The sequence below is a fragment of the Naegleria lovaniensis genome (assembly GCF_003324165.1).
Source record: "Naegleria lovaniensis strain ATCC 30569 chromosome Unknown tig019, whole genome shotgun sequence".
NCBI lineage: Eukaryota > Heterolobosea > Eutetramitea > Acrasida > Naegleriidae > Naegleria > Naegleria lovaniensis.
Window position 1 is genome coordinate 531112 of NW_025407840.1, and position 24521 is coordinate 555632.

The 24521-nt window shown below is 36.6% G+C and overlaps 12 protein-coding genes across 12 annotated transcripts; 3 read left to right on the forward strand and 9 right to left on the reverse strand.

Moving 5' to 3' along the window:
• Positions 1–224: 224 nt before the first annotated feature.
• Positions 225–2097, forward strand: C9374_003485 (uncharacterized protein; the record flags this gene model as incomplete). Its single annotated transcript, XM_044693018.1, has 2 exons — positions 225–1499; positions 1555–2097. The coding sequence occupies 2 exons, from the start codon at positions 225–227 to the stop codon at positions 2095–2097; spliced, it is 1818 nt and encodes a 605-aa protein (XP_044549663.1).
• Positions 2098–2206: 109 nt separating this feature from the next.
• C9374_003486 (uncharacterized protein) lies at positions 2207–3873 on the forward strand (the record flags this gene model as incomplete). The annotated part of the gene is made up of 2 exons (XM_044693019.1): positions 2207–2424; positions 2559–3873. 2 exons carry the CDS (start codon positions 2207–2209, stop codon positions 3871–3873), a joined length of 1533 nt encoding a protein of 510 aa, XP_044549664.1.
• A 70-nt stretch (positions 3874–3943) lies between these two features.
• C9374_003487 (uncharacterized protein) lies at positions 3944–5581 on the reverse strand (the record flags this gene model as incomplete). The annotated part of the gene is made up of 1 exon (XM_044693020.1): positions 3944–5581. The coding sequence occupies one exon, from the start codon at positions 5579–5581 to the stop codon at positions 3944–3946; it is 1638 nt and encodes a 545-aa protein (XP_044549665.1).
• Positions 5582–5976: 395 nt separating this feature from the next.
• Positions 5977–7134, reverse strand: C9374_003488 (uncharacterized protein; the record flags this gene model as incomplete). The annotated part of the gene is made up of 1 exon (XM_044693021.1): positions 5977–7134. One exon carries the CDS (start codon positions 7132–7134, stop codon positions 5977–5979), a length of 1158 nt encoding a protein of 385 aa, XP_044549666.1.
• Positions 7135–7235: 101 nt separating this feature from the next.
• Positions 7236–9764, reverse strand: C9374_003489 (uncharacterized protein; the record flags this gene model as incomplete). Its single annotated transcript, XM_044693022.1, has 1 exon — positions 7236–9764. The coding sequence occupies one exon, from the start codon at positions 9762–9764 to the stop codon at positions 7236–7238; it is 2529 nt and encodes an 842-aa protein (XP_044549667.1).
• A 446-nt stretch (positions 9765–10210) lies between these two features.
• On the forward strand, positions 10211–12625 carry C9374_003490 (uncharacterized protein; the record flags this gene model as incomplete). Its single annotated transcript, XM_044693024.1, has 2 exons — positions 10211–10754; positions 10806–12625. 2 exons carry the CDS (start codon positions 10211–10213, stop codon positions 12623–12625), a joined length of 2364 nt encoding a protein of 787 aa, XP_044549668.1.
• A 56-nt stretch (positions 12626–12681) lies between these two features.
• C9374_003491 (uncharacterized protein) lies at positions 12682–13920 on the reverse strand (the record flags this gene model as incomplete). The annotated part of the gene is made up of 4 exons (XM_044693025.1): positions 12682–12826; positions 12886–13312; positions 13364–13423; positions 13539–13920. 4 exons carry the CDS (start codon positions 13918–13920, stop codon positions 12682–12684), a joined length of 1014 nt encoding a protein of 337 aa, XP_044549669.1.
• A 71-nt stretch (positions 13921–13991) lies between these two features.
• Positions 13992–16112, reverse strand: C9374_003492 (uncharacterized protein; the record flags this gene model as incomplete). Its single annotated transcript, XM_044693026.1, has 1 exon — positions 13992–16112. One exon carries the CDS (start codon positions 16110–16112, stop codon positions 13992–13994), a length of 2121 nt encoding a protein of 706 aa, XP_044549670.1.
• A 104-nt stretch (positions 16113–16216) lies between these two features.
• C9374_003493 (uncharacterized protein) lies at positions 16217–16495 on the reverse strand (the record flags this gene model as incomplete). The annotated part of the gene is made up of 1 exon (XM_044693027.1): positions 16217–16495. One exon carries the CDS (start codon positions 16493–16495, stop codon positions 16217–16219), a length of 279 nt encoding a protein of 92 aa, XP_044549671.1.
• A 680-nt stretch (positions 16496–17175) lies between these two features.
• On the reverse strand, positions 17176–18966 carry C9374_003494 (uncharacterized protein; the record flags this gene model as incomplete). Its single annotated transcript, XM_044693028.1, has 1 exon — positions 17176–18966. One exon carries the CDS (start codon positions 18964–18966, stop codon positions 17176–17178), a length of 1791 nt encoding a protein of 596 aa, XP_044549672.1.
• Positions 18967–19089: 123 nt separating this feature from the next.
• On the reverse strand, positions 19090–21276 carry C9374_003495 (uncharacterized protein; the record flags this gene model as incomplete). The annotated part of the gene is made up of 3 exons (XM_044693029.1): positions 19090–20766; positions 20821–20872; positions 20969–21276. 3 exons carry the CDS (start codon positions 21274–21276, stop codon positions 19090–19092), a joined length of 2037 nt encoding a protein of 678 aa, XP_044549673.1.
• Positions 21277–21832: 556 nt separating this feature from the next.
• On the reverse strand, positions 21833–22984 carry C9374_003496 (uncharacterized protein; the record flags this gene model as incomplete). The annotated part of the gene is made up of 1 exon (XM_044693030.1): positions 21833–22984. One exon carries the CDS (start codon positions 22982–22984, stop codon positions 21833–21835), a length of 1152 nt encoding a protein of 383 aa, XP_044549674.1.
• Between the last annotated feature and the right edge of the window lie 1537 nt (positions 22985–24521).

Consider the following 24521-nt stretch of genomic DNA (forward strand, 5'->3'; position numbering starts at 1 on the left):
GAGTACCTATAATTTGTTTATTCTTCAATAAACCCATCCCTGTATTTTTTTTTTGTTTTTGTGGTTGATTTACTATTTCCATTTACTTGTGGAAATGGACCAAACTACAGTTATTGCAAAAACAAGGTCAACAAGAGTTCAGAACAACATTAAAAGTTTCAAGAGTGCAAGTTTGAGAATGCAGTGGTTGACTATGTTCATGAACTGTTTCGTTTCAGAAAAAAATGCTCATTTCATCCGTTGAGGCTTCTACCCACCAACAACATGACATGGATTCACTGTGTTATGCAAAACTTTGTCATCTCTCTCAAATTGAAGACAATATAAAGGGTGTTGAAAATTATATTACCATCAATCATCGACCTCCTTTCATCTATGCTTCGTATGAAAATGTGAGCTCTAAATTATTTCCGCCCGTATTTCAGTATTCGGGATTTGATCAATTACAAGAATTATTTTCAACAAATCCTAATGAATATCATCGGAGAATGTTGCGAAGAGAAGTCCGAGGTTTAGCCTTTGATGATGAAACAAAGAAAATCATGTCGAGGACCATGCCAAAATTTTTCAATGTGGATGAGATGGAGGAATCTTCCAAGAAGAGAGTTGAATACTTGTTAAAGAAAGTTCTGGAAAATGATCATGGACATGGTAGTGATGCTCCATTTGTGTTGCTGGAAAAGTTGGATGGAAGTTTGTGTTCACCAATTATTGAGCGATGCATTGCTAGTGAAGAGGAAAACGGAATTGCATCAATGGCAAAGAATAATTATGCAACAAGTGCGTTGTTTGATCATGGAAATGTTCAGCGCGAATACACCACGTTCAGATTGAGAATGAGGACAAAATTGTCACACACGAATGCCATTGTGATTGCAATGGAAGAATTGTTGTATCAATTAGGAAATGAGTGTTCGAAAAGAAATAGTAATGAAAACCATACAGAAGATATTAAGGTAATCCTTCGTGATCATTTGAAAAATATACCTCAGTTTCCTTTGATTCTACAGGAAATTACACCAGAAGAAGAAGAATATTTAGTTTTTAAAATTGATGAAGAGGCACTTGCTCAAAATGAACAATTCCTCAAATTACCACCCACCGCTCAGAATTTCATACTATTTTCCGTCTACTGGCACAATCGAGGATATACCCCACTTTTCGAATTTTTTTCACAAGATCACAAAATTGTGATTGATTATGGAGACAAGCCATTCCTGTCGCTGTTAGCAATTCGGCATACAGTGAACGGCAACTTTTTGCCTTACAGACAAGTCAAAGAAAGTGCTGATAAATACGGCATTGAATGTGTTAAGGAATGTTCAAACCATGAAGTCATTAGTGCAGCTATGAAAGGAGACATTGAAGAGCTATTGAAAGCAATTAGAAAAGAACGAGGAGTGGAAGGCTATGTGTTAGCGTTGAATAATGGATGGATGTTCAAAGTCAAATCCATGTGGTATTCCGATATTCACAAAACAAATGCATTTATTAGTAAGGTAAGCACTTTCAGTGAACAACAACATATGGACGTATTTTGAAAATTATACAAAGGGAGAGCTCAAAGAAGCAGCCATGTGGAATTATGTGTTGGAGTCAAAAGTCGACGATATTATTGGATTTGTAAAAAGAGAGGAAGACAGAATCCGGTTAAGAGATTTTAATGACAAACTAATTAATTACTTTAACAATTATGTTGAAAAGATTCAAAATTACAAGCATTACATTCAACAAGAATTGGAAAAAGATTTTCCCAACGTGGACTATGAAGATATTCCCATGAAAAATTTTACAACAATTGCTAAAACCATTCTTTCCGGTGAGCCTCCATTCATTCTTAACTTGCTCATTGTTAACAAGAAAGAACAAACTAGTCTGCATTCCCTTATCAAAGATCAATGTGTGAAAATATCTCAAAAAGATTTGACCACTGTAAAGAAGATGCTTGGTTGCACCGATTTAGAGTTCATTTCTCGATCTGAAATGAGACGACGAGAAAAGCTTGCCAAGCTGAATCAAGTTGATAAAGCCACCGATAACTGTCACACACAAGACGACGATGCTGAACTCGAAGAAGATGAAAACAACCACGCCTAATTGGAATCTTGACTCTGTGAAAAGTAAATTCTCTTGACCCAACTCAACAACTTGGAGACCATTAAATCAGTTATTCAACTTTTCGACCTAGACAATCAGAAATCAAAAAATGCGTTCAACTGCGTCGTTGTTTGGTACAGTGGCAAGAAGCTGTAAGGTTCTCAAGAAGGAAGCAACCTCCGGTACCTTGCTGAAAAGTGCTACAAATCATCATTATTTTGCACAAAATTATCATCAACAATTGGTGTTGAGAAATGAGAAACAAGTTCAACCTTCATCATCATCCCAAACGGAATCACAAAATCCTTCTGTTCGAGTAGCCAAAGAGTATGTTTGAGTTATTGTTCCTATTACATGTTGTTCCGAACTATTAATCGTGCTCTGATATTCCATGAATCCTAATGTTATCCTAATTCGGATGATGATGATAATTATTATTTTTGAAATACTTGATCAAAAAGTCTTGATTACTTTTTAAACAAGCACAGATTCGAGAGAAGATATCTTTCTCAACAACAACAAGAACATTTGGGTGAAATGCTTTCAGCGTCCTCTGCAGAGGCTAGCCCCGATCAAAAAGCCACGTTTGAAGTCGGCACAAAAACTCCTTCCGAGAGCGAGGTCGTTATCAAGCTGCCATTCTCTACTGATTCGAAATTGAGAGACATTTATACCAATGCTTTTAATGGTATGCGTATTGGAAGATTGCTTGAGGATTTAGATGCAATTGCCGGAGAAGTTGCGTATAAACATTCGGATGGCTTTGATAAACGAAGACCTCTCACAATTGTGACAGCAGCCATCGATAGAATTGAGCTCCAAAAGCCAATTATTCCATTCTTCGATTTGGAAATCGTTGGTAAGGTCACTTTCACGGGCACATCAAGTATGGAGATTAGAATTGAAGTTCATAGCATCAAGAAGGATATTCCACTCAATGATTCACAATTATATAAGAATACATTCACAACTGGAATTGCAAATGAGCAGAAGGAGCTTGTGATGGTTGCCTATTTTGTCATGGTAGCTCTAGATAAGGCCACCAATAAGAGTACAAAAATTCACGCAGTTGTTCCACAAAATGAAGATGACAAGTTTCTTTTTGAAATGGGAAAAGAAAACCAAGCAAGAAGAAAAGCTATGAGTGAATCAAGTCTCATGAAAAAACCACCAAGTGACGAAGAGAGATTGCTCATTCACGACATGTTCCTTCAAAAGATGAAGCAGCCTCACATTTCAAACGATTATGAATCAACTGGACCAACCATTCATTATTTATCTCTTGACGGAGGAGAACCACAAGCATGTATGCCAATGAGCATGACCAAACAAAACAACATTATGATCATGCATCCAACCAACAGAAATATTCATGGTAAAATATTTGGTGGATTCTTGTTGAGAGAGGCTTATGAAATTGGATTCATAACAGCCTACATGTACACCAAACATAAGCCTGTGTTCCTTGCTTTGAATGAAAACTCGTTCTTGAAGCCTGTGGAAGTAGGAAGTGTCGTAGAGTTCACTTCTCAGATTGTTTACGCAGGAGACAAGTCTTTAGAAATCCGAGTTGAAGTTTGGGTTCTTGATCCTCCAAGTGGAAAGAAGTTACAATGTAATATTTTCCACTTTGCCTTTACATGTCCAATCGTTCACAAGGTAGTGCCAGACACTTATGCTGAGGCTATGCTGTATTTGGAGGGTAAACGAATTCACAAGAAAGGAAAAACAATGGCAGAGCTGTTAAATTCAAAATTGGCAGCTTCATATGCATAAGTAGAAAGGATTTTGAGAAAATTCTACAATGTCATTCTCTCTACAGAATTATCAGTTAATTATGGTCACACTAATGAACCTTATTATTTATTAATCTTGATTTCATATCTTCAAAAATTTTGCTCGCAGTAAATTCTTCAAAATTATACACGAGAACCTGTTGAATAAGATCTTTGACAATTTCATCAAACAATGTTTCAGTATATCCACATTCTTCCATACTAGTTTTCATTTTCGAAATGATTTTCTTACTTGTGTTGATGAGAAACATGGAATGATCTTCCAGAAATGTCTCAATAATGTATTTGGCTTTTTGTTCAATGCCCTGTTGCAGTTCCAGAAAATTTTCAACATCTGACAGAACCGACATGGTTCCTGGACTTGAATAATATGATGAATTGGTTAATTTACATTGCATGTTCGCAACATGTTGCTCTTGTTGACACAACATCTTGTACTGCATGACTTGTTCATAGAAAATGACAGATTCCAAACAAAACGAGTTGGCAAGGAATGCCTTAAAGAATCTTCTCATGGATGCATTTTCGAGCACTGTTGTTACTGTCAGTGAATCATTCTCGTCACTTGTAGGATTATGAAACGTTGTTGGATTCATCACATTCTGAATCATCGCATGTGTAACACTTTTTCGTTTTTCCATTCGTACTTGTCTCAATATTTCTTTCATGGTTGGAAATAATTTCACCAAATCTGGAATAAATTCTTCAGGCGTTTGTGAATATTCTTTAAACAAGAGTTCCTCTTCTTCGAGTTGGAAAATATAACTTCCATAATCTGGTCTCTCATTCAACTTTTCAGAACTGAAACTATGACACACTTCCCCCTTAAATACCATATACATTCCAAATGAAGATAACATGTCCATATGTTTCATTTCCTTTCGAGAAGGTAGAAAGAATTTCTTTCGATGTTTGATCATGTATGAAAATAAGGTTGGCATCATCATGGCATGACGCAATAATGAAGCACGTTGAACTAGAAATGCCTTCTTAATGTCATTGGTAATGGAACAATGCATGATTTGAGTATGTGAAATGTATTTGGAAAATTTATCGACATGTTCTTGATGACACACGACTGGAATGATGTTTAACAGTAAAAAACTTGACAAGTATTTTTGTAATTCATCAATGACATTTTGACACATGGGACATCCAAACCATTTGATAAAAACTAACAAGACACGATGCTTGGCAGAGAGTTGTAACACTGAATGTCCACTCGGATGAACAATCATGGAATCGAGAATTTCCATTTCTACTTTAACATTCTCTCCTAATTGACTTGAATGTTTGGATTGAATGGAATTTGCACTTTCTGAACTCGAATCATCCAAAGTCGTTGAAGTGGTCGAACGATGTTTCTTGTTGTTGTTGTTATTACAATCTTGAAGAGAGGAATGACGAATGAGTGATGATGATAAAGATGCTTTGGAAGGAGAGGTGAAATGACAAGTAGAAGAGGGATTGCTGGTTAATGAAATGTGTTTGGGTCGGAATGTCGTTGTGGAGGAGAGGTTGTTTTTCTCGTCCGAGCTCGAGTTTGAAAGAAATGTTTGAATCATCATGTCATCATTCATAGAAATGTCAGAGATGAGAATCGTGTCGTTGTTAACCATGTTGTCCACAAGTGTGTCATGACAATCACAGCTTGAAGAGATGGGTGTTATTACTACTTGACTGTCCATGTTTTTTTTGTTGTGTTGAGGCGTTGTTGATTTATCAATTGCGTGGGTTCAAAAAATTATTTCACACACGCGAAGCTTCTTAACGACAAAAATGGAAAGCATTTCTGTTGCGTGAGAGCGCTGTGAAGGCCGACTTGGATTTTCAAGCACCCGACCTGACATTTTCATCGAATGTCATTCTTGCCTTGCCGGATCAATTTTGCTTGTTGACATTTTGCAATTTTCCAATGAGCCAGAGTTTATCCAATAAATTGCCAATAAACACGACGTTGTTCTCTGTTGGCATGTCTAGACATGACTACAAGTCATTCGATTCGGGGTTCGTTTACCTTAAAAACTATGAAATTATGATATTGAAACTCATTGGTTAACTAGTCGTGAAAGTGTTCATTCTTTTACAAGAAATCAAAGACCAAATTATTGTCATAGTCACAAATAAAAAATTCTCCCGTTATTTCATTCACACACATTTCACCACATCCGTACGACTTGTTTTTGTCATTGGCAAACGTTACTTCTTTCACATGCTCGCCATCTAAGTTCAGAAAATGAATTGTTGGTTTAGCGAGCTCTGCAACAATTAAATTTCCGCTTTTCCAGTCGAATAGTAGAGAAGATATTTGATAATCAATACCCTGCCATGTTGTTATTAGAGTCCATGGTTCCAACATAGATCCATTGGGTTCTGTTGTCGTTCTAGAATAAATTTCAATAGCGTCTTCATCGACATAAGAGCCCACAAATAAGTAATTGGAGTGGTGATTATTAGTAGATCCAATGTTGACATGTGTTTCATTAAAATCCATAAAAGCCAAGCAAGAAAGGTTTGGTAGTTTCGTTGGAATAGTCTCAATCAAACGTCCATCATTGAGATCTAACACGCTAATTGCAGAAAAAGGTACTGTCTCTGCCACAAAACATAACTTTCTCGACTTCCATATACTAACATTCGTGCTAGTTGACCGTAAGTCATGTTTCCACAATGGATCTATTACATGGTCCGTTGTTTGTTCGTTTTCTATTGTTGATGAGTTGCTACTGCTTTGAAATAATAACATTTCCAAATCATATTTCACAACCTCATTCGAATGCAAATCTAAATGCCGAACGACAATTAATGAGGAATATGTTTCATCTTCCTGCACATACAAATACGTTACTCCTTGACATCTGATGAAATGTTTAAATTGTTTTGAATACAAATCAAACACTTGTATTTGATTGTAATCCACAATGAATATTAATCCATGACGATACGAAATTTTAACATCATAAACGGCAGTCATTTGTCTGCTATTGGACATCAAATCAGTGTTATCATTGCTATTACTGCTCGTATTTTCTTCTTCTCCGAACGTATGGACCAGAGTAAAAGAATTCATGGTCAATGATTTTCGCTCGGGATTAAAACAAGGCCATTTCTTTCTTCGAATTTTTAATTGTAATTTTTCGTACAACTCGTTGAGATGATTCGATGGATTTGTATCGGAGGAAGTAAATTCATCATGATGATGCTCAGGAAGCCACAAATTTAGCAGAATCAAAGTGGTCATTTTTTTTAGTAATTTCAAAATTGAGTATTAAATGAAATTTCAATATTTTGTAATAATTATTTGAATTGAATTTAATAATGGGGTAGAATTTATCATAAAGTTCATATTTCATAAATGATATCCAATACCATTTCATGAAATGGATCCACTACTTCTTGGTATCCCAAGAATCTTGCAATGAACTGTTCTCTAAAATATTGCTTGGTGTTTACATGATCGTCAATGGATGGATGTTCCATAAAATACTTGTCCAAATATTCCACAAATTGTTTGTAAATATCCAAAAATAATGGATTTCTCTGTTGAATGACTTGTTGAATTTGAGTTGTCAATTCATGATTGTGCATCACTGCAGTATAAAAGAGTGCCTGGTCATTCATTTCTGATCGGACGAGAGATTCATCTGGTTGTTCAAATACACTCGAGTTTAACACTTCAGTTCCTGAATAGAAAGGATTGGTAATATTCAATTTTGGCATGAGATAATGAATTGGAGTTTTCACTTGCAAAAGAGGTCCATTAGAGGCATGAAGAACGTCATTAGGGAGGAAAATGAATCCTTCATAGATGGTTGGATCCAAGGAAGCGCTTTTTTCCAATGCTTGGTTCCACAAATTGGAACTAGACGTTGCATTTCCGTCTAATTCTTTCATGGGCTCCAAAGCTTTCCAATGCAATTGTTCACAGAGTAATGTCATTTCAGAATGAGATAAAAACTGGCAAGTCTGATGCACACGAGCTGAAACCAAAGTGATACCATTTTGCTTATTCCACACGAAATGAAAGGTTTTGTCTTGCATTTGGTCTTTTGGCAACTCCATTTTCAAATGATCCCACATACTCCAAAATGCATCTCTCCAAGTTACGGAGCTCGATGGTTGCAACAAGACCCATTGTTTCCAATTCGTACGTTCAATTTCTGGACATGCAATGACCCAATTGTTTCTATAGAAGAATAGACTCACTTTGTCACCATAGGGAAGCTTGAAACATTTCACCGATGGACAGTTATAAGTAAGTTCTGGTTGGTCTCGAATGTCTGGAACAAACAATCTTGGAGCACATAATAATTTAAATGATGTAGATCCAACGTGTTCAATAATTGCACCGTCACATTGCAACACTTCATTACAAATTTGCCGATCATAACCCAAATAAAACATGCTGGGATTTAAAGAGAGTTGGAAAGTAGTGCACTGAGAGAGATGTTGTGGAGTTATTGTTTCACATGCAAGCTCAAAGGGTAACACATCAATATTAAATAATTTGGTCAAGGAATGCACGTCATTAAAAAGATACCCCACAGAGTTCTGAACACACTCTTGGTCTTGTTGTGTCAATGCTTGCGTTGACCTCATGCATTCATTCACAATTTTTCTTCCTTCTTGGTTGTCTTTTGTACAATACCTATTCAGAAAAGTCAAAAATGCAAGAGATTGATGGACAGATTGGTGATCGTAGTTGGTGAGCAAACTCTCGGCAACTCCAATAATGTTTTCACATACAGTTTGAAACTGTAACTTGTTCTCATCATAGATTGGTATGTAAGTTGTTTCGAACTGACTCCATTGAGAATAGTAATGAGTTGTATCAAACACTTCCTGTACCAAATTATTCGATTCTTGCATGTCAACAATTTTTCCATTTGCCAAATACTGATATGCAAATCTCAGTTTTCTTAAACCATGGCAAATGTTTTTTTTAGAAGTTTTCCTCAACTGTTCGGTCGTTCTACTCGTGGTATATCGATTGTAATTGTCATTGTATTTCAGTTCATCCGTTTCTCCTTTAGACATGTTCCAAAATCGTTGTGCCTTCTCAAAGCAGTAATCGAGTTCAGTAGAAAATGCAACTTTGAGTCGAGGGATGGACATGTTCCAGTCACACCACGTACTTCTAAAATATTTCATCTTTTCATCCTCAAATATGACAAACACATCTTCCCAATACTTGTTCGTGACACTCTGGATATAAACAGGTTGATGGTAATTCATATATGAGACAAAATAGGAAGTATTATAGAATGAAATGTCAAATTCCAAGAAAGCTGTTTCACAACCATCCTCAAAATTCAAACATAAACCAGTTTCCCATTTAAACTGCTGATCGCTCGAGTAAGAACCCAACGAACTATCAGTCGAGTACAAATCATCACAAACAATTAAAACATCAAAATCAGAGGACGCCAAATATTTCAATTCACTCTTCTTATCATTACTCAAAACTCTCACATGTGTCTCACCTCGAGGGCTAATACCATATCGTCCACCACGATTCGAGAATGGATCTTTCGAGCTTAATTTCCCATCAACCACTCCTTCAATTTTCGTACAATTATACGTCTGACTACCAAATATATAAACAGCTCTAATTTTTTCTTCATCAAAAAACAAAGTCTTTGGTAGATCATCATGTTTGTTAGAGCAAGCAGCCGGACATTCCTCACGAACATGTTGTAATAGAACTTGTTTTAAATCTCCCAACGTATGGATATGATTGGAAGAAGAAGAAGAAGAGGCTCTTTCATCTTCTGTATCATCGTAGTAGTCATCTTGCATGATATCACTGAACGCTTCATCATGAGGAGAGAAAGGCTCGGAATGATCATTCATAGGATCGTGTTCGTCCATTTTCTTTCCGAAGGAGTATAATGGATGAATTTGTAATATTATAGTATTGAGAGTAATATATAATAATTTAAATAATAATTGAATTGAGAGATTGGAAGAGATGTGTGTCTATGTGAGATTCATAGAGAGCTCTCTTCTAAAGCAAACAATTTTTTTAACGGATTTTGAAATTGAAGGTTCTTTGAGTTGGTTGTGGACGTGTTTGTTGTTGAATTTAACAATTGGAAATGCATGGCTCAACAATTTCACAGTATTTTGGTTGAATGGTTTGTTTGACCTTGTAAACAATAATCAATGAGTAGTCCATCATAGATACAACAGAAAAGAATTTGTTTTTGAAATATTGTTTCAGATTCCAATTTCAAATTTCTTGCTTTCCTAAGCAAGGTAAGTGTCAACTGTCATTTCGATAAAAAATTCAAAAAATAACTTTCAACGACACCAACATGGGCAACATTCCTTCCAACAACAACAACAACAATAACAACAACACTCTCTATTCCCATCTCGGAAAACACTCCACTCCAACCGACCTCTCTAAAATTAACTCCTCAGGAGTCATTGCTTCATCCCAAAGTCTCTCCACACGTTCCTCTCTTTCCGACACGGGCAATGAATCATTGAATTATCATTCCGAATCCCTTTCATCCTCTCATTATTATTATTATGGATTTAATTCCAGTCCAATGTATCAAATCGATGATGGTCATGAAGATTATGATTTAATGGTCGATATCGATGAATTGTCTCCACAACATTTAATGCAAAAAGGATTCTCGATTAAATTATCCAAAGAATTGGAATATCGAATTTTGGATCGAATTAAACAATCATGGAGTGAAGCAGTTGCATTGGCACATGAAGAAGAAAATCAGAAATTGATGCAAAGTATTCATTCACACATGAATCATTCACAACAAGCAAATTCCACAACGACAACTACAACAACACCCCAATCCTTTATTAATACTCAAGCCATTGTTCCTGGAGGTAAGTGTGATTCATAATTTCTTATTGAATTTTTTGACACTTGACACCTAGTCCTTCCAACTCAAATTACCAATGCACCTTCAAGACCTCCAAGTCCGAGTGCTGCATTTGGTGGACTCCCCAGTACCAACAATACCTCTACCGATCATTCCAATGATAATACTTCATCTGCAGGCGATTTAACACCTCGTGACAGTATTGAGGATCCTTTTGCGTGCGAGACACAATCCTCTCACCAACGAAAATTCTCAAAAAAACGAAATCATCATCATTACATTAATTATTTTGCAGAAATTGAACACAAATTTACACAACAACCAAGTTGTGTCGTGAGTGTGTTGGGTTTTAAAAATTGTGGAAAAACTCACGTGTTAAATGAATTAAGCGGAAGTGATTTACGTGTTGGATTGACACAAAGTACTCCAGCATTGTGTTTCAAAGTTCCAAGAAATAATCAAGGAAGAGATTGGTTGTTGGTAGATACGATGGGATTACACTCTCCAATTCGTATTTCAGAAATTAAAAGACAATTGAAAGAAATTCAAAAAGATAACATGTTACCTCAAGAAGATATTGTAGTGACCACGAGTGTTCTCAATCAACATGCTCAAGAACAATTTCAAATTCCTGCCAATAATTCTCAAATGAATTTCACAGCAATGAATAATGGAAATATGGTCCATGTCAAAAATCATGGAATGTCACGTCCATTGTCCACATCGACAGCTGTTCCTGCCATTAATATGAGTTCCATGGTGCAACAGCAACAACAACAACAACAATTTCATAGACATCAATGGGTAGATCCAGAGGAGAAAATTCAACGTCAATGGAATGAAGCTATTGATCGAACAGTGAGAGAGAAGAAAATGATGGAAGATGTGATTCAAGAACTCTTGTTAAACATGTCACATTTTATTTTATTTGTTGTGAATGAAATGTCATGGGAAGAGTACAAATTATTGTATGAATTAATATATAGAAGAGATCATGGAATTAATCCAACGACTGGAAAACCAAGAAAGATTACCTTTGTGGTGGTTCATAATTTCAAAGAATGTGACCAGATGGATGATTTTAACAAGATGGTTCAAAAATATGTGGTTGAGGCATTTCCAGGAGAGTTGAGAAGTAAGGAAGTGAACATTGTTGGAAGTACTTTATCTGGATCAAATAATTCATCATCTGGTAACAATGTTACCAATGTTGGATTTGCTCCATTCTACACTTCAGGAAGTGGAAACTGTGTCGTGAATCATGTATTTTTGGCAAAGAAGGAATCAGAAATTGGACAAAAGTATAATCCATTGACTTATGCATTGATTAGAATTTGGTTAGCTTCTCAATCTACTGAGAGAATTCACTGTATGACTTCATACTTGACAAGTCATATTCAAGCTGCTTTGCAAAAGCATATTGATAATATTAAGGATGTTCAAATGACATTTAAGGTGAAGAAGGGACTTTTTGATGACAATTCTTTAATGTCAACCACCACTCATATGAACACTAACGTGAACAACAATACTTCCAACAGCATCAATTCCAATAGTAGTAGTGGTGGTGGTGGTGGATTATTGAGCTCTTGGGCATCGAGTATGATACGAGGTAGCAACAGTGCTAGTCACACGAATAGTAGTGACAGCTCTAACAAGAAAAATCCTACTTCACAAATGGCCCATATTGTTCCATCCTCCATTGGTGAATTTATTTTGAAATTCTTGCCTGAAGATGAATGTCAATTGCAATATTGTAGTGCATCCAATAATTCGAATAGTAGCACTGCTGCCAATGTGGTTGGTATGTACACGGGTGGTGTGCCAAAGAAATCAGAAGAAGAAGAATCAACTTCTACAGAATCGCATCAGTGAGTTCTCTCTCTATTGGCACATCCATACATTGTATTTAAAAATTAATACACATAGCTTCAATGAATCAAATCCTCAAGTTCTTTTTGGAAAATGGATGAATTTTTCTTTCCTAAAATTGCAAAGTAAATATTCTCGAACTTGTTGTGAAAATGTGGTTCTTTCAACACTTCGTGAAAACACTTGGAAACAATTGCAGGGTCGCTGACAGATGTCAAGCAATATATTGTCACGCCAATGAAATGTAGTTGCACTAAACTTACTTGAGAAACGCCCCACATCCTAACGCTCCCAGAACTAGATCCTTGTGGCCTGTTTTCAAAGCTGCCAATAATACAATTCTAATTTTCAACTTGGTGTCTTTGATAAACTTTTCTTCATTAAAATTGTTTGACGAATCATAATAATCCAGAACATCTGTTTCACGGAACCATTTGCGTCGTAAATCAACAGCACCACATGCCACCACATCAATCGTTTTAACATTTTCACTCAAAGCATAATCATTGGATTCTTCGAATTTTCTAATGATCGGCACACCTGGTGACACAATAGCTCCAAATCTTGGAATGTGATGTGTAATGTTATTGGGATTGCGTACTCGACCAACAAGTTGCTGTTTTAAAATTTCATTGTGTTGTGGATCTAAGCTGTATCTATACACCGCACTTTTTCTTTCAATAAACTCCTCTTAAATAATAATTTGTAAGTACTACTATTTTCATGTGCTTTGTGTCTTACCTTGACTACCCAAATATGGATGCCAATACTTTCCACAAACATGTTCACCATGTCTATTTGCTGCCTCGATGTAAATTACCAATTATTAAATATCGTTCATAATAAGGGATGTCCATTAAAAACATTTCCAAGTTCTCATCAACCATCCAATTCAATAATCATCATCAATAATTACCTAAATTCAATACCAAGGGTTTTCTATGTGTTTTTTCTTCCAACTCAAACGCAACTCGCAAACAATCAGCATCTAAAACCTTCAACTCGGAGCGATGACTGTTTTCTTGATTTTCAGAATGCTCCGTATGGTTGTTTTCAAAATAATTTCGCAATTCTTCATGAGCCTTCTCCTCTTCATCATGTCCGAACATCAAAGTACCTTGCTGCATGGTTTTGATAAGTTCAGAAAGATCAATCTTCTCGTTCCGAACATGATAACTCTGTTCCTCAAATATTTGTTTATTCTCGGAGAGAACAGATCCAGGTAATCGTGTAAAGGGTAAAAAATTGAGCCATGAATATCGATGATCGGTGGTTCCTTCTGCATTCACTTTGGACATTTTTTTTGTAATAGTGATTCAACAGTTGCTACTAGTTCACAGTTCCTTCTCACGAGAGTCGTATTAATGAATTAAATAATTTCACATTTCAATTTGGATTTTTCTCCACTAAAAGCAGGCACAAGAAACAAATTCTCACTGTAACGTCGTCCCTCTATGGTTTCTTTCGTAATTAATCCCTTAATGAATGGATAATGAGGCGCTTCATTCTTGACCAATACATAACCAAATTTTCCATGCAAGCAAAATGTAATGTAATGATAGTCTCTACTGTACAAAACGTTGAGAAGCTCTCCTTCTTGTGCCTGATACGAACGAGGAATGAATTTTGTGACAATTTGGAGAGCTTGATCTTTCTTGAGAATTGGAATGTCAACCGTTTCTCCTCCGTGATGATACTTTTCAGGTTCAACATTAATGAAATTCTGGGAGGATGAAAGAAGTGGTAAAATAATGCTCGTGTTGTGAATGAGATGATAAATACTCGAGTTCACTTTCAATATTTCGTCCCTTCTGTCTGTAAAATCGTTTTTCATGATGAGATGGTTCAAGTTTGTGAGATGTTTGAAATTCATGTGTTTCAAAATTTGAGATATCACTTGTTTCTTTCCAGAGAGATTTAAATAGGTGAGAGAGGTCATGTCTTCAATGAAATGCAAATGTTCGAGAAAGCTAGAATCATGATTGATGTAGGTAAGTTGGAGCTTTTCTAATTGCATGTGTTGTAACATTTGTAAATTCAATGTTCCAGACTTCTTCATGTTTGTAATGGAGAGTTCTTTCAATTTGATGGTGGATTTTCCTTCTGAAGAGGAGTAAATTTTTGGTGTTTCCATGAATGAGCACCTTTCTAATTCGAGAATGATCAATTTTGGAAATTTCAATAGTGAGTAAATATTTTGAATTCTACAGTTGGAACAATGTAATTTTTCTAACAAAGGTAAAGGAAAAGATTGATCTTCAATAGAGGGAATTTCTACTTGGTGAAAGGAGCAAGTTCTTAATAACTTAAATGCTTGAAAAAATTCCATGTCAATTCTTGATCCATATTCCATAAAAGACGTATATTGAAATGTTAAATGTGACATGGAATTAGGAAACGTATTGGTTTTGGGGTCATATTTGGCAGTTTCTACATTAAATTCCTTCACGTTCTGTAAAGTTAGTCGTGTTTCAGGTTTGCAAGACTTGACACCAATCAAGTTGATGTTGAATTCTGAACAAGTTGATGACAATTCTGTGAATTTGTTGACCGTCGATAAATCTTGCACTTCAATGAGTGTGATTGTTATTCTTCGACAACATGACAATTCATCGTTCAATTTGACCATTACTTCATCTAGTTCATTATCTTCGAGGGAGTTCATAGAAAATTCAACATCTTTGATGGATTTTTGAGCTAGTTTGAGGCAATCAATAAATTGCAACACATGAGCTTTCGTTCTCAATACAGTCGTTGAGTGAAAGAGAACCAACTTTCCTTTTTCAAATAATTTTCGACAACTTGATAGCACCAATTCTGGATCAATGCTATTTCCAATCTTAATTTTCAACTTTTCCAATTGTGAAAATTGATTCAACATTTGACAAGCTTTGCACGCAAAATCTGGCCAAAGCGAAATCTTCAATGAAAGAGACCTCAGCCATTCCGAACTTTCTTTCACAATTGTATTAAATAACAATTCTTGATGTCTATGAAAAACCATATCCACATGTTGTATCGTACTCGAATGATCTCTCAAAAAATCTATAAACTTTTTCACATCTAACTCGGAAATCATCTTTTCCTTTAAATTAATAGAATCTTCAATTTCTAAATATCTCAGTTGTGAATAATATTTTGCAAGCAAATCCAAACGTTGCAAATGATAGCGTGAAAAATTCCAAGACAATCTCGTATAGGCATATGGTTTGTGAGTGAGTTGATGGAAATATTTTGAGCACAATGAAATGTTCCATAAAACGAACGATCGATCCATAAATTCAATCACTGTAATGAGAATGTCTTCAGACTCTAATAATAATTTAAACGGATTGAAAATTGGTTGAATACTCGAAGTTTTCGGAATGGAAATTGTGTCCCATTTGGTGCTACTTTCGGACGTTTCATTTTCATATGGATCGTCCTCATCACGGCCGTTATTGGGATTGGATTCACCAACTTGAAGATTGTTTGGCGGTTGTTGAAGCATTTTTTTTGTGTATTTCAAAACAACCAAAAAATTCCACTGACAACAATAATCGAACATGTTAAAGTTATTGAACCGAGACTTTCTGCCATGAATGAAGGAACCGATCAATCCTTACTTTCCAAAATGCATGGTTGTTTTGAATTTGTTTTTTCATCTCCTCCTTGCAGTATTTTCTCATAACACTCTTTCAACCTTTTATCTTGATCCACAGAGTTCTTCACTTCTTCATGGTGCATTTCTCCTACCAATCGCAGAATTTCATCCCACGATGGTAAATCATGACCTGACTCGAACAACTGATCGTACTCTTCTTCGGTATAACCAGCCAGAGGAGTATCTTGTTGTGTGATAGTGACCTTTACTTGCTGCCGTGGTGGTATCATTTGCAGATTGGGATAAATGTTTGTCAGAGGAGTAAGAAAAGGTGTGTTCAATAAACGATGATTTTTTTTGTAATCTATATTTATTTTTGGTGTTGAGACATTTAGCTTAACTTGAACGAAAGAGTCACAGCTACAAGTTCAGTCTCTCTCACTGTTCATGTTTCTCACTATCTAAGGTAAAAGTTAAGCGAATGTGAACTGTACTAGATCAGAGCTCAATGATCTCATTTCCTCCAACAACAGGTTCCTCAGTGTAACCATTGACGAATGATGAAATTTGTTTTCCATCTTGTTTTGCATACCTTTGATCTTCATGTGATTGATATACGATTTTCCATTCTTTACATTACCCGATGGTTGTGTTGGAGATCTTCGAGTCCATCTTTCTTACTCTTTTCTTATCGAGCTTGTTAACATCATGACCAAGATTCCCATCGCTCAAATTTTCCTCATCAAAAATGTCCTTCTTCTTCAATGTGGATGAATGTTTGTGAAATGTGACAGTGCCTTGAACAGAGTAAGATGATGAATCACTAGTTGAAAACATTGTGCTCACCATGCAAAGAGTTAACAGTAAAAGGTGAGTGGCGTGGTTGCAATTTTTCGATCGTTCCAAGTGTGGATCTTGTATATAATTGATCCTAGGCATAATAATCTTCCGTATTGAATTCACATGTATTTCACATGAAAAGTCCATTTCTTGATGGAGCGAGAAACTTGAGTTTGTTAGGATTGGACGGTGACGTGCTTGGAGAGGAATGGTTTCTATTTCTTGGTGAGGTCGACGACTGACAGAACTTGTGTGAAGGTATGTAAGAAGTTATGGAGATGGAGCTTCCAACATTTTCGCCGTCTTGCTCCTCTTCTTCTTTGTTTGTGTGACCTACTTCTCTCTTGTTCTTTAAATGACTTAAATGAGCTCTTTTGTAAAATTCTAATTCTTTCGTCTGATCTTCATAGAGCTGTTTCATGAGATGGAGTTCTTGAAGCAAATGATTCTGTTCTTGTTGATATTCATTTTCTCTTTCCCTTAATATTTGAAGTTCTGTCTCTAATAGTTCTAACGATTCATTCTTTTTAGAAATTTCATTTTGTAATTCCTCAATTTGTTGGGAGTACTGATTCTGAAGTAATACTCTGGTTGACTCCAACTCTTGTTCATGTGTGTATGTCAGTTCGTGATTGTGTTGGTCCAGTTCCAACACTTGGCTTTCCAGATGAATGATTTGTTCTTGCAGTTCTGTCTCTATATTATCACAATGTTGAGACAGTGACTCCTTTTCTCTGTTCAGCATGGCAATTTCTTTTCTCAATTTGGTAATCTCCACCTCTTGTTGACCAATGAACGTTTTTAGAGCCAGGGAATTTTCCAACTGTTGGTCCTGTATTTGTCGTTTCTCCAATGCCGATCTCATCTCCATCTCTTTCATTTCGAATTCGTATTGTTGAGTTAATTCTGCCACTTGTCTTGCATGACTCTCAGTGACACAAAATTGTTCCTGTTCCAAGTCCTCAAATGCCTCTTGAAGAGATTGAATAGTTTCATCTTGCTGTTGTACTTGACCTCTCAATTGTTCAATCACATTTTCCAATTCTTGAGCATATTGATGAAGATTGTCGTTTTGCAAGGCCCATAACTCTTTTTCTTGAACATGTCGATCCTTGAGCTCGTTCAGCAATTCATCCCTTAATTCCATGTCCTTTTTTTTGCATTTTAAAACTTCGTCGAACAGACCAGCCCACTGTTGATTATTGAGAACTTGATGAAGTATTTCTAAATTTGATGTGTTTAGAGCGTCAACATTCTTCTCTAATGATTTTATCTCGTTTTCCCAACTTGAATGTGCACTTCTACATTCTGTGTTGTGTTGATCGAATGAAGTGTCAATAATATTTGTGACAGACTCTAATTGATGATTTCCACTCTCTAACAATTCTTGAGTTTTTTTCTCCAGCAGTTTTGAACGAATGCTCTCGGTTGTCTCTAATTGCTGTTGAAGCTGGGTAAACAAATCTTCCATTTGTTTTGAGTCCTCCGATCGTTGTTTCATCTCTTCTTGTGAGTGTTGATTCAATTTTTGTGACAACAATTGCAAAGTTTCTTGAAGAAGACTTTTTAAATCATTCCCAAAACGCTTATCATTTTGAGTCCGAATAGCATCAATTTCATTCCTCAGTTTTTGTTTCTCTTTTTCATTTTCCATCAGATAATTCCATACATAAGGTTGTAGTATTTGAAGTTGTTGATGAAAATGTTGGAGATTCATTGTATGTTGCAACGAATGATTGAGGGCATTTGTCACGCTTGGTGTTGTATGATGTGGTAGAGGAGACTCCTCCGAAGAACGAATACAATCATGAATATCGTTGGTTGTGCTGGTTGATGGAACAGTAGTTGAATCGTTGAATCCGTTTTGGTCCTCAATAAGCGTTGGTGGTTGGGAGATGAGTGATCTATCTTGATGTGTCATGGTGTTTTTTTTGTCGAGTTCTTTATTGTCTCTTGTCAACACTCGTTGTTTTTGTGTGGAGTGAAAAATTCAAATATCTACAGCTGTTATATTTAAAATTATTATTTAATGTTAAGATCAACATTACATGTCCATAACATCTTCCAAATCTTCTTGATGACTGAACAACATTTGTTTCTCAGCCAATCCCTTATAAATACCATTTTCAATTTTCATCAACTCGTCATGAGTACCAGTTTCCTTGAGAACACCCTTGGCCAAAACACAAATCTTGTCTGCATTCTTAACAGTGGACAATCTGTGAGCAATACAAATGGTGGTACGTCCCTTCATCAAGTGATCCAAAGCTGCTTGAACCAAAGCTTCAGACTCAGTGTCCAATGCAGAAGTAGCTTCGTCGAGTAATAAAATTTGAGGATTTTGAACGAGGGCTCGGGCAATAGCAATTCTTTGCTTTTGTCCACCTGATAAAGACACACCTTTTTCTCCCAATATTGTGTTATATTTTTGTGGAAGATCCATAATAAAGTTGTGACAGTTGGCAGCTCGGGCAGCCTCTTCAACTTGTTGAGGAGTGACATTCTTATCACCCACTGCATATGCAATATTGTTGTAAATGGAGGTAGCAAATAAGACTGGTTCTTGCGTGACAATTCCAACATTTCTGTGCAACCACATTGGATCAATTTCAGAAATATCCACTCCGTCAATGTACACTTTTCCTTTAGCTGGTTCGTAGAATCGCTCTACTAATCCGACAATGGTAGATTTTCCTGAACCTGATGGACCAACCAAAGCCACAGCTTGACCTGGATTAATTTCCAAGCTAAAATCTTTTAAGACTGTGACACCTGGTCGAGATGGATAAATGAAATCCACATTTTCAAAACGAATATTACCCTTCACATTATCCAAAGTCTTTCCACCCTTAAAAGTGATAGCAGGAACTCTCTTAATAATCTTGAGGACAGCCTTTTGAGAAACCAATGCTTTTCCAAAGTCTGGGAAGAAGGATCCAGCTTGACTGATACCAATGATGGCAAACAAAGACAAACCAAAGACTTTTAACATGGCACCCACGTCCATGGTCTTGTCAACCACCAAACCACCCCCATACCAAAATGCCAAAGCAGTAGTTCCCCACAAAACACCAATCAAAGAACCAAAAGTAATGCCTTGAGCAATTGATTTTCCAATACCAGCCAAATACATTTTTCTCAAATCTTTACCATACCTTGCTCGCTCCTTTTCTTCACCGGCCATACTTCTCACCGTTCTCATGGAACTCATCACTTCAGTAGCAATGAAAGCACTGTGATCATTGGCCTTATTGATTTTAGCGGTTAAAGCTCGAATTACTCCTCCCAAAACCATTACTCCTCCAATCATTAGAGGCAGAGTGCTAATCATTACACCTGCCATTTGATATCCACTGATAAAGGCGAGGATGAGACCAATGACGAATTGAGTAAGGTTTTGCAACAAGGTTGCAATCTTCACCGAATAAACTTCTTGAATTCTGTTAACATCTTCAGACAAGGTAACCGTGAGAGCACCAATTTTCTTGATATCGAAAAAGCCCATTTCTTGTTTAGTAAGGGCATCAAAATAAGCTCCTCTCACATTCATACCAATTCTTTCACTGGCCCAGTTCAAAAAGAAGTCTTTCAAAAAGTTTGCAACAGCTGCACCGGCAGCAATAATTGCAAAATAAGAGGCATACTTGGCAACACCATCTTTCATTTCTTGAGGTGGGACCAAGCTACCATCTGCACGAACAGGAGTAAATACGTTAATGAGCTATTTGGAAGAACAAGTTTTCGAATTGATTTTTCAAGATTGAAGTGTACTTACATCTCCGATGAGAAATTGGAAAGACAGTGGAATGACACCTGCTCCCATGGCTCTGCAATTGGATAAATTCAACAATAACATTCAAATGATCATAACACATGTTGACCAAGTTATCCATTGTTGTTCCATTGTGGTGAATTTAACTTACCCAATAATACCAATGAAAACTAGAATCCAGTTCCATCCAATAATTCTATACATGGTAAAAGCATCTTTGAACCCCAAGTTGGGTTCTCTCACATCAGGAATTTCTTCGTCAGTTTTAGTAGCTTCTTTTTGTTTTCTTCTTTTGAAGGGATTTCTCGAAGGTCGTCTAGCATTGGATGGTTGTTGAGTATTGTTGTTTGTCTTGTCGAGAGGACTGTCTTGCATCTCGACGGATTGGGATTGGTTACTGTTGTTGTTGTTAATTTCAACTACAACCGTTGGCTGTTGTTGTTCAAATTCGACAGTCATGATGATGACGCAGATGGAAAGGAATCAAAATTGGGGGATTATATTTTCGGCAAAACGCTGTTTCTATCAAAATTTGTAGACAATATTTACAATGAAAAACAGGTGGACGAATACGATGGTATATGTTGAAATTGAAGAAAGAAAATCAATTCCGAGAGTCGGACAGATAGTAGAGGTATTGTTGGGAGAGATGATGAGCTCTCTACTGAAGTCGGAAGAGAATATGAAAGGGATGTTGTTGTTGAATTTTTTCTCAGTTGATTCTTTGTGCGAAGCCTCGGCCTGTCTTCATAAATAAATTTACCTCAACACCGATCGCATCCGCTTAGCGCGACTTCGAAATGGCAGATATGCGACAGAAAACATTCGAATTTTCAAAGAGGACGTACTTTGGTTCCAAGCGAAGAGAGAACACAGAGCGTTGTTGAGGAATTAGGAAAATGTGCGTTTCAAGAACGAGACAAGTTGGTTTTATTTCGAGATTGTCATCACTTGAAACAATAGTTTCAGCTGCAATATGTACAAAATGTTAAGTGTCCAAGTGTCCAATAAATGATTAGTTGAACATTGGTATGTCGATGTGACTGGTAATCCACTCTCTAAAAGCATTCTTCTTGTTCATGTTCTTCATTTCCTTATTGAGTCGAGAGAAGACTTTAAAGTTTTGCTTCAAAAATGATTTTGGTGAGCAACATTTAACTCCCATGTTCTTCATCTCCTTTGTCAATACACAGTCGTTAGTAATGACCAGGCAAGATTCCAAATAACCAGCAATAATCTGCCTGTTTGCCGACTCAACCACTTGTTCATTCACGAAAGAGAATGCTGGAGCAACTGACACAACAAATGTGTCATCTCTCTGATTCTCTGGAATGACAAGATTGCTTGTTGAGTTGAAACAAATGTGCATGAGCTTGAGTGAATGGACATGGTGCAAATGAGAGCACATTTGGATGATAAATCTCTCTGCTTGCTCCTTTCTGTTCTTGTGAAGAAATAGGAACTTCAATTCTTTGACAGCCAATATCATGCTACTCGCATCGATAATTATTCTGTTGAAGCAACTAGCGAAAGAGCGAGAGACATCTCTATCCATGAGCTTGAAAAGTGACTTGGGTCTTTTCTTTTGGTACAATACACGGCTGCTAAGCAAAGTGTCTGAACCAGATTGAAATCTTGGAACAATGACTCTTCTCACGAGAGAGGGAGAAGCAGAAGAGCCCTTGATTTTCTGTTTGCTCTTAAGCTTGACGAATAATTCCATGCAGGTACAATTTGATTGCAACAATCTTTGAAGAGCTTCTCTCCACTCATAATCTTTGGTGAGAGGTAGCTTCTTAGAGGATCCAACACGGTACTCAATTTTCATCATCAAATCGTTGGAAGATGAAAGAGTTGGACGGTTATCAGAATTGTGGTGAAACATTTGGTTGATGCTAGAGGTATTCGATGTTTCAAAGAGCAGAGCAATTCTTTTCATCAAGCCTTCAAAATCATCAACCATGATCAAGTCTTGAATCATTTGTCGTTTGACTACGAAATCGCGGTTACGAGAGTCTTTCAAGTAGAGTACGAGAGAGGCTGGATGTTGATGTTGGGATATCAAATCTTGGTCTCCACTCTCTACGACAACCACCGGCTCATCATCATCAAAGAATGTGCTTTCATCCATTCTCATTCCTCGGTGCAAAGTTCCAAAAGACATCATGTTTTTGTGTGCTTTTATAATTTTTTTGAATTATTTTTGGAACTTGGTTTTTACAACGAAAGGTTGTTTTATCCTCTGTATTGCCTTCGTTGTTCCAGTCAGACACTTTCTGTTTACCGTATTGATTTCAACATGTTTGTCTAAACATTCAACTCTTTTCTTTCATATCAGCGTAGTTGTATTTCTGGTGGTCGCAATGTTCATTTGTTATCATATGAAGGGCTTCTAATTTCATCACCCATTTCTACGCCCTTTGTAAATAAACGTTGAGACGTTCAAGGTGACATTACTTTGACCTTACTTGGTCCAAATTTTTGAATGGAGCGTTAGTACCACTCACCAAACTTTCACTTCTTGTCCCCAATCAACAAATTATTTCACAACAACTTTCAATTCTTTAAACACATCTCTTTCCCATCTTTCCCTGTTTTGACTTTTGTTGATGTACGAATGACAGGCATGGAAGTGCTTTTTCTTCCCATGGCTTGCTTTTTTTCATCATCTCCCATCATCCACTCAAAGAATTAAGTTTGAAAAAAAAATTGTAGTTTTGTTTTCCTTAGTGAGAATGGGTAAAGAGTTTTCTGGGCAGCCCTACCATTGTCCAAGCACTTCCTCTTGCCCGTTGAGGGAGATGAATTGAGGAAATGTGTTTTGGTATAGGAGGATCATTCTATTGTACTTTCCCGAATGCTATAATGACTTCTGAGTTTCAGTTTCTTCAAGCCTCAACAACAGAAGTATGATGATCATTGAGGCATAAGTCCTTTCATTGAACCTTACTGTAGATCCAATGACCGTAGTGTAGTTACGGAGCTGGTTCTGAGCAAGTGTTCGCAGCACCCACTACCTCAGGCCCTTTTACTGATCACCAAATTCACTATTGGCAATTTGCAATTGATTTGAACGTTAGCGTCCTGAATTTTTTCTATTTTGAGGGTTTATTGATCCGGTAATAGTACTTTTTGCAATTCGCTAAACTCGTAAATTTATTGCATGGATGAGGAAATTTTTTCGAGATTGCGTTTCTGCACGCCAAGCTGCATCCACAGAATATTTCACTTTCACATGTTGCACTGGCTGCGAGAGGAGAAGCAAGTTCCAACATTGTACAACATTTCACTTCTCGCTATTTTGATTTCTGCTTTGACTTTTAAAAATTTTATTTCCAAATCGTTCGACGAATGTCCTAAAATATTGTTGGTTGTCACTCTTCTCAACTACGGAGAAGAATAGACACAATTTTATAACGATTTTCCTTGCGAGTTTATGATTCTTGACAACAAATAGATTTAGGTTATCTCTGGATACGCAGGAAACAAACGCAGCGCTGGGAGAGTGAATACAATGATTGCACTTGAAGAATGAAATTCGTTGAGAATCAATCCATAGAGATAATCATGTAATTCATGATGGTTGTATTGATTGTGACAAAGCAATGAGATTTCATTCGATTAATGCAACGCCAGAGATATTTTCAGAAAGAGTGAATGCAAGCTCCATACGTCCTTGTTCATTGCAACGGTTTACATCTCTC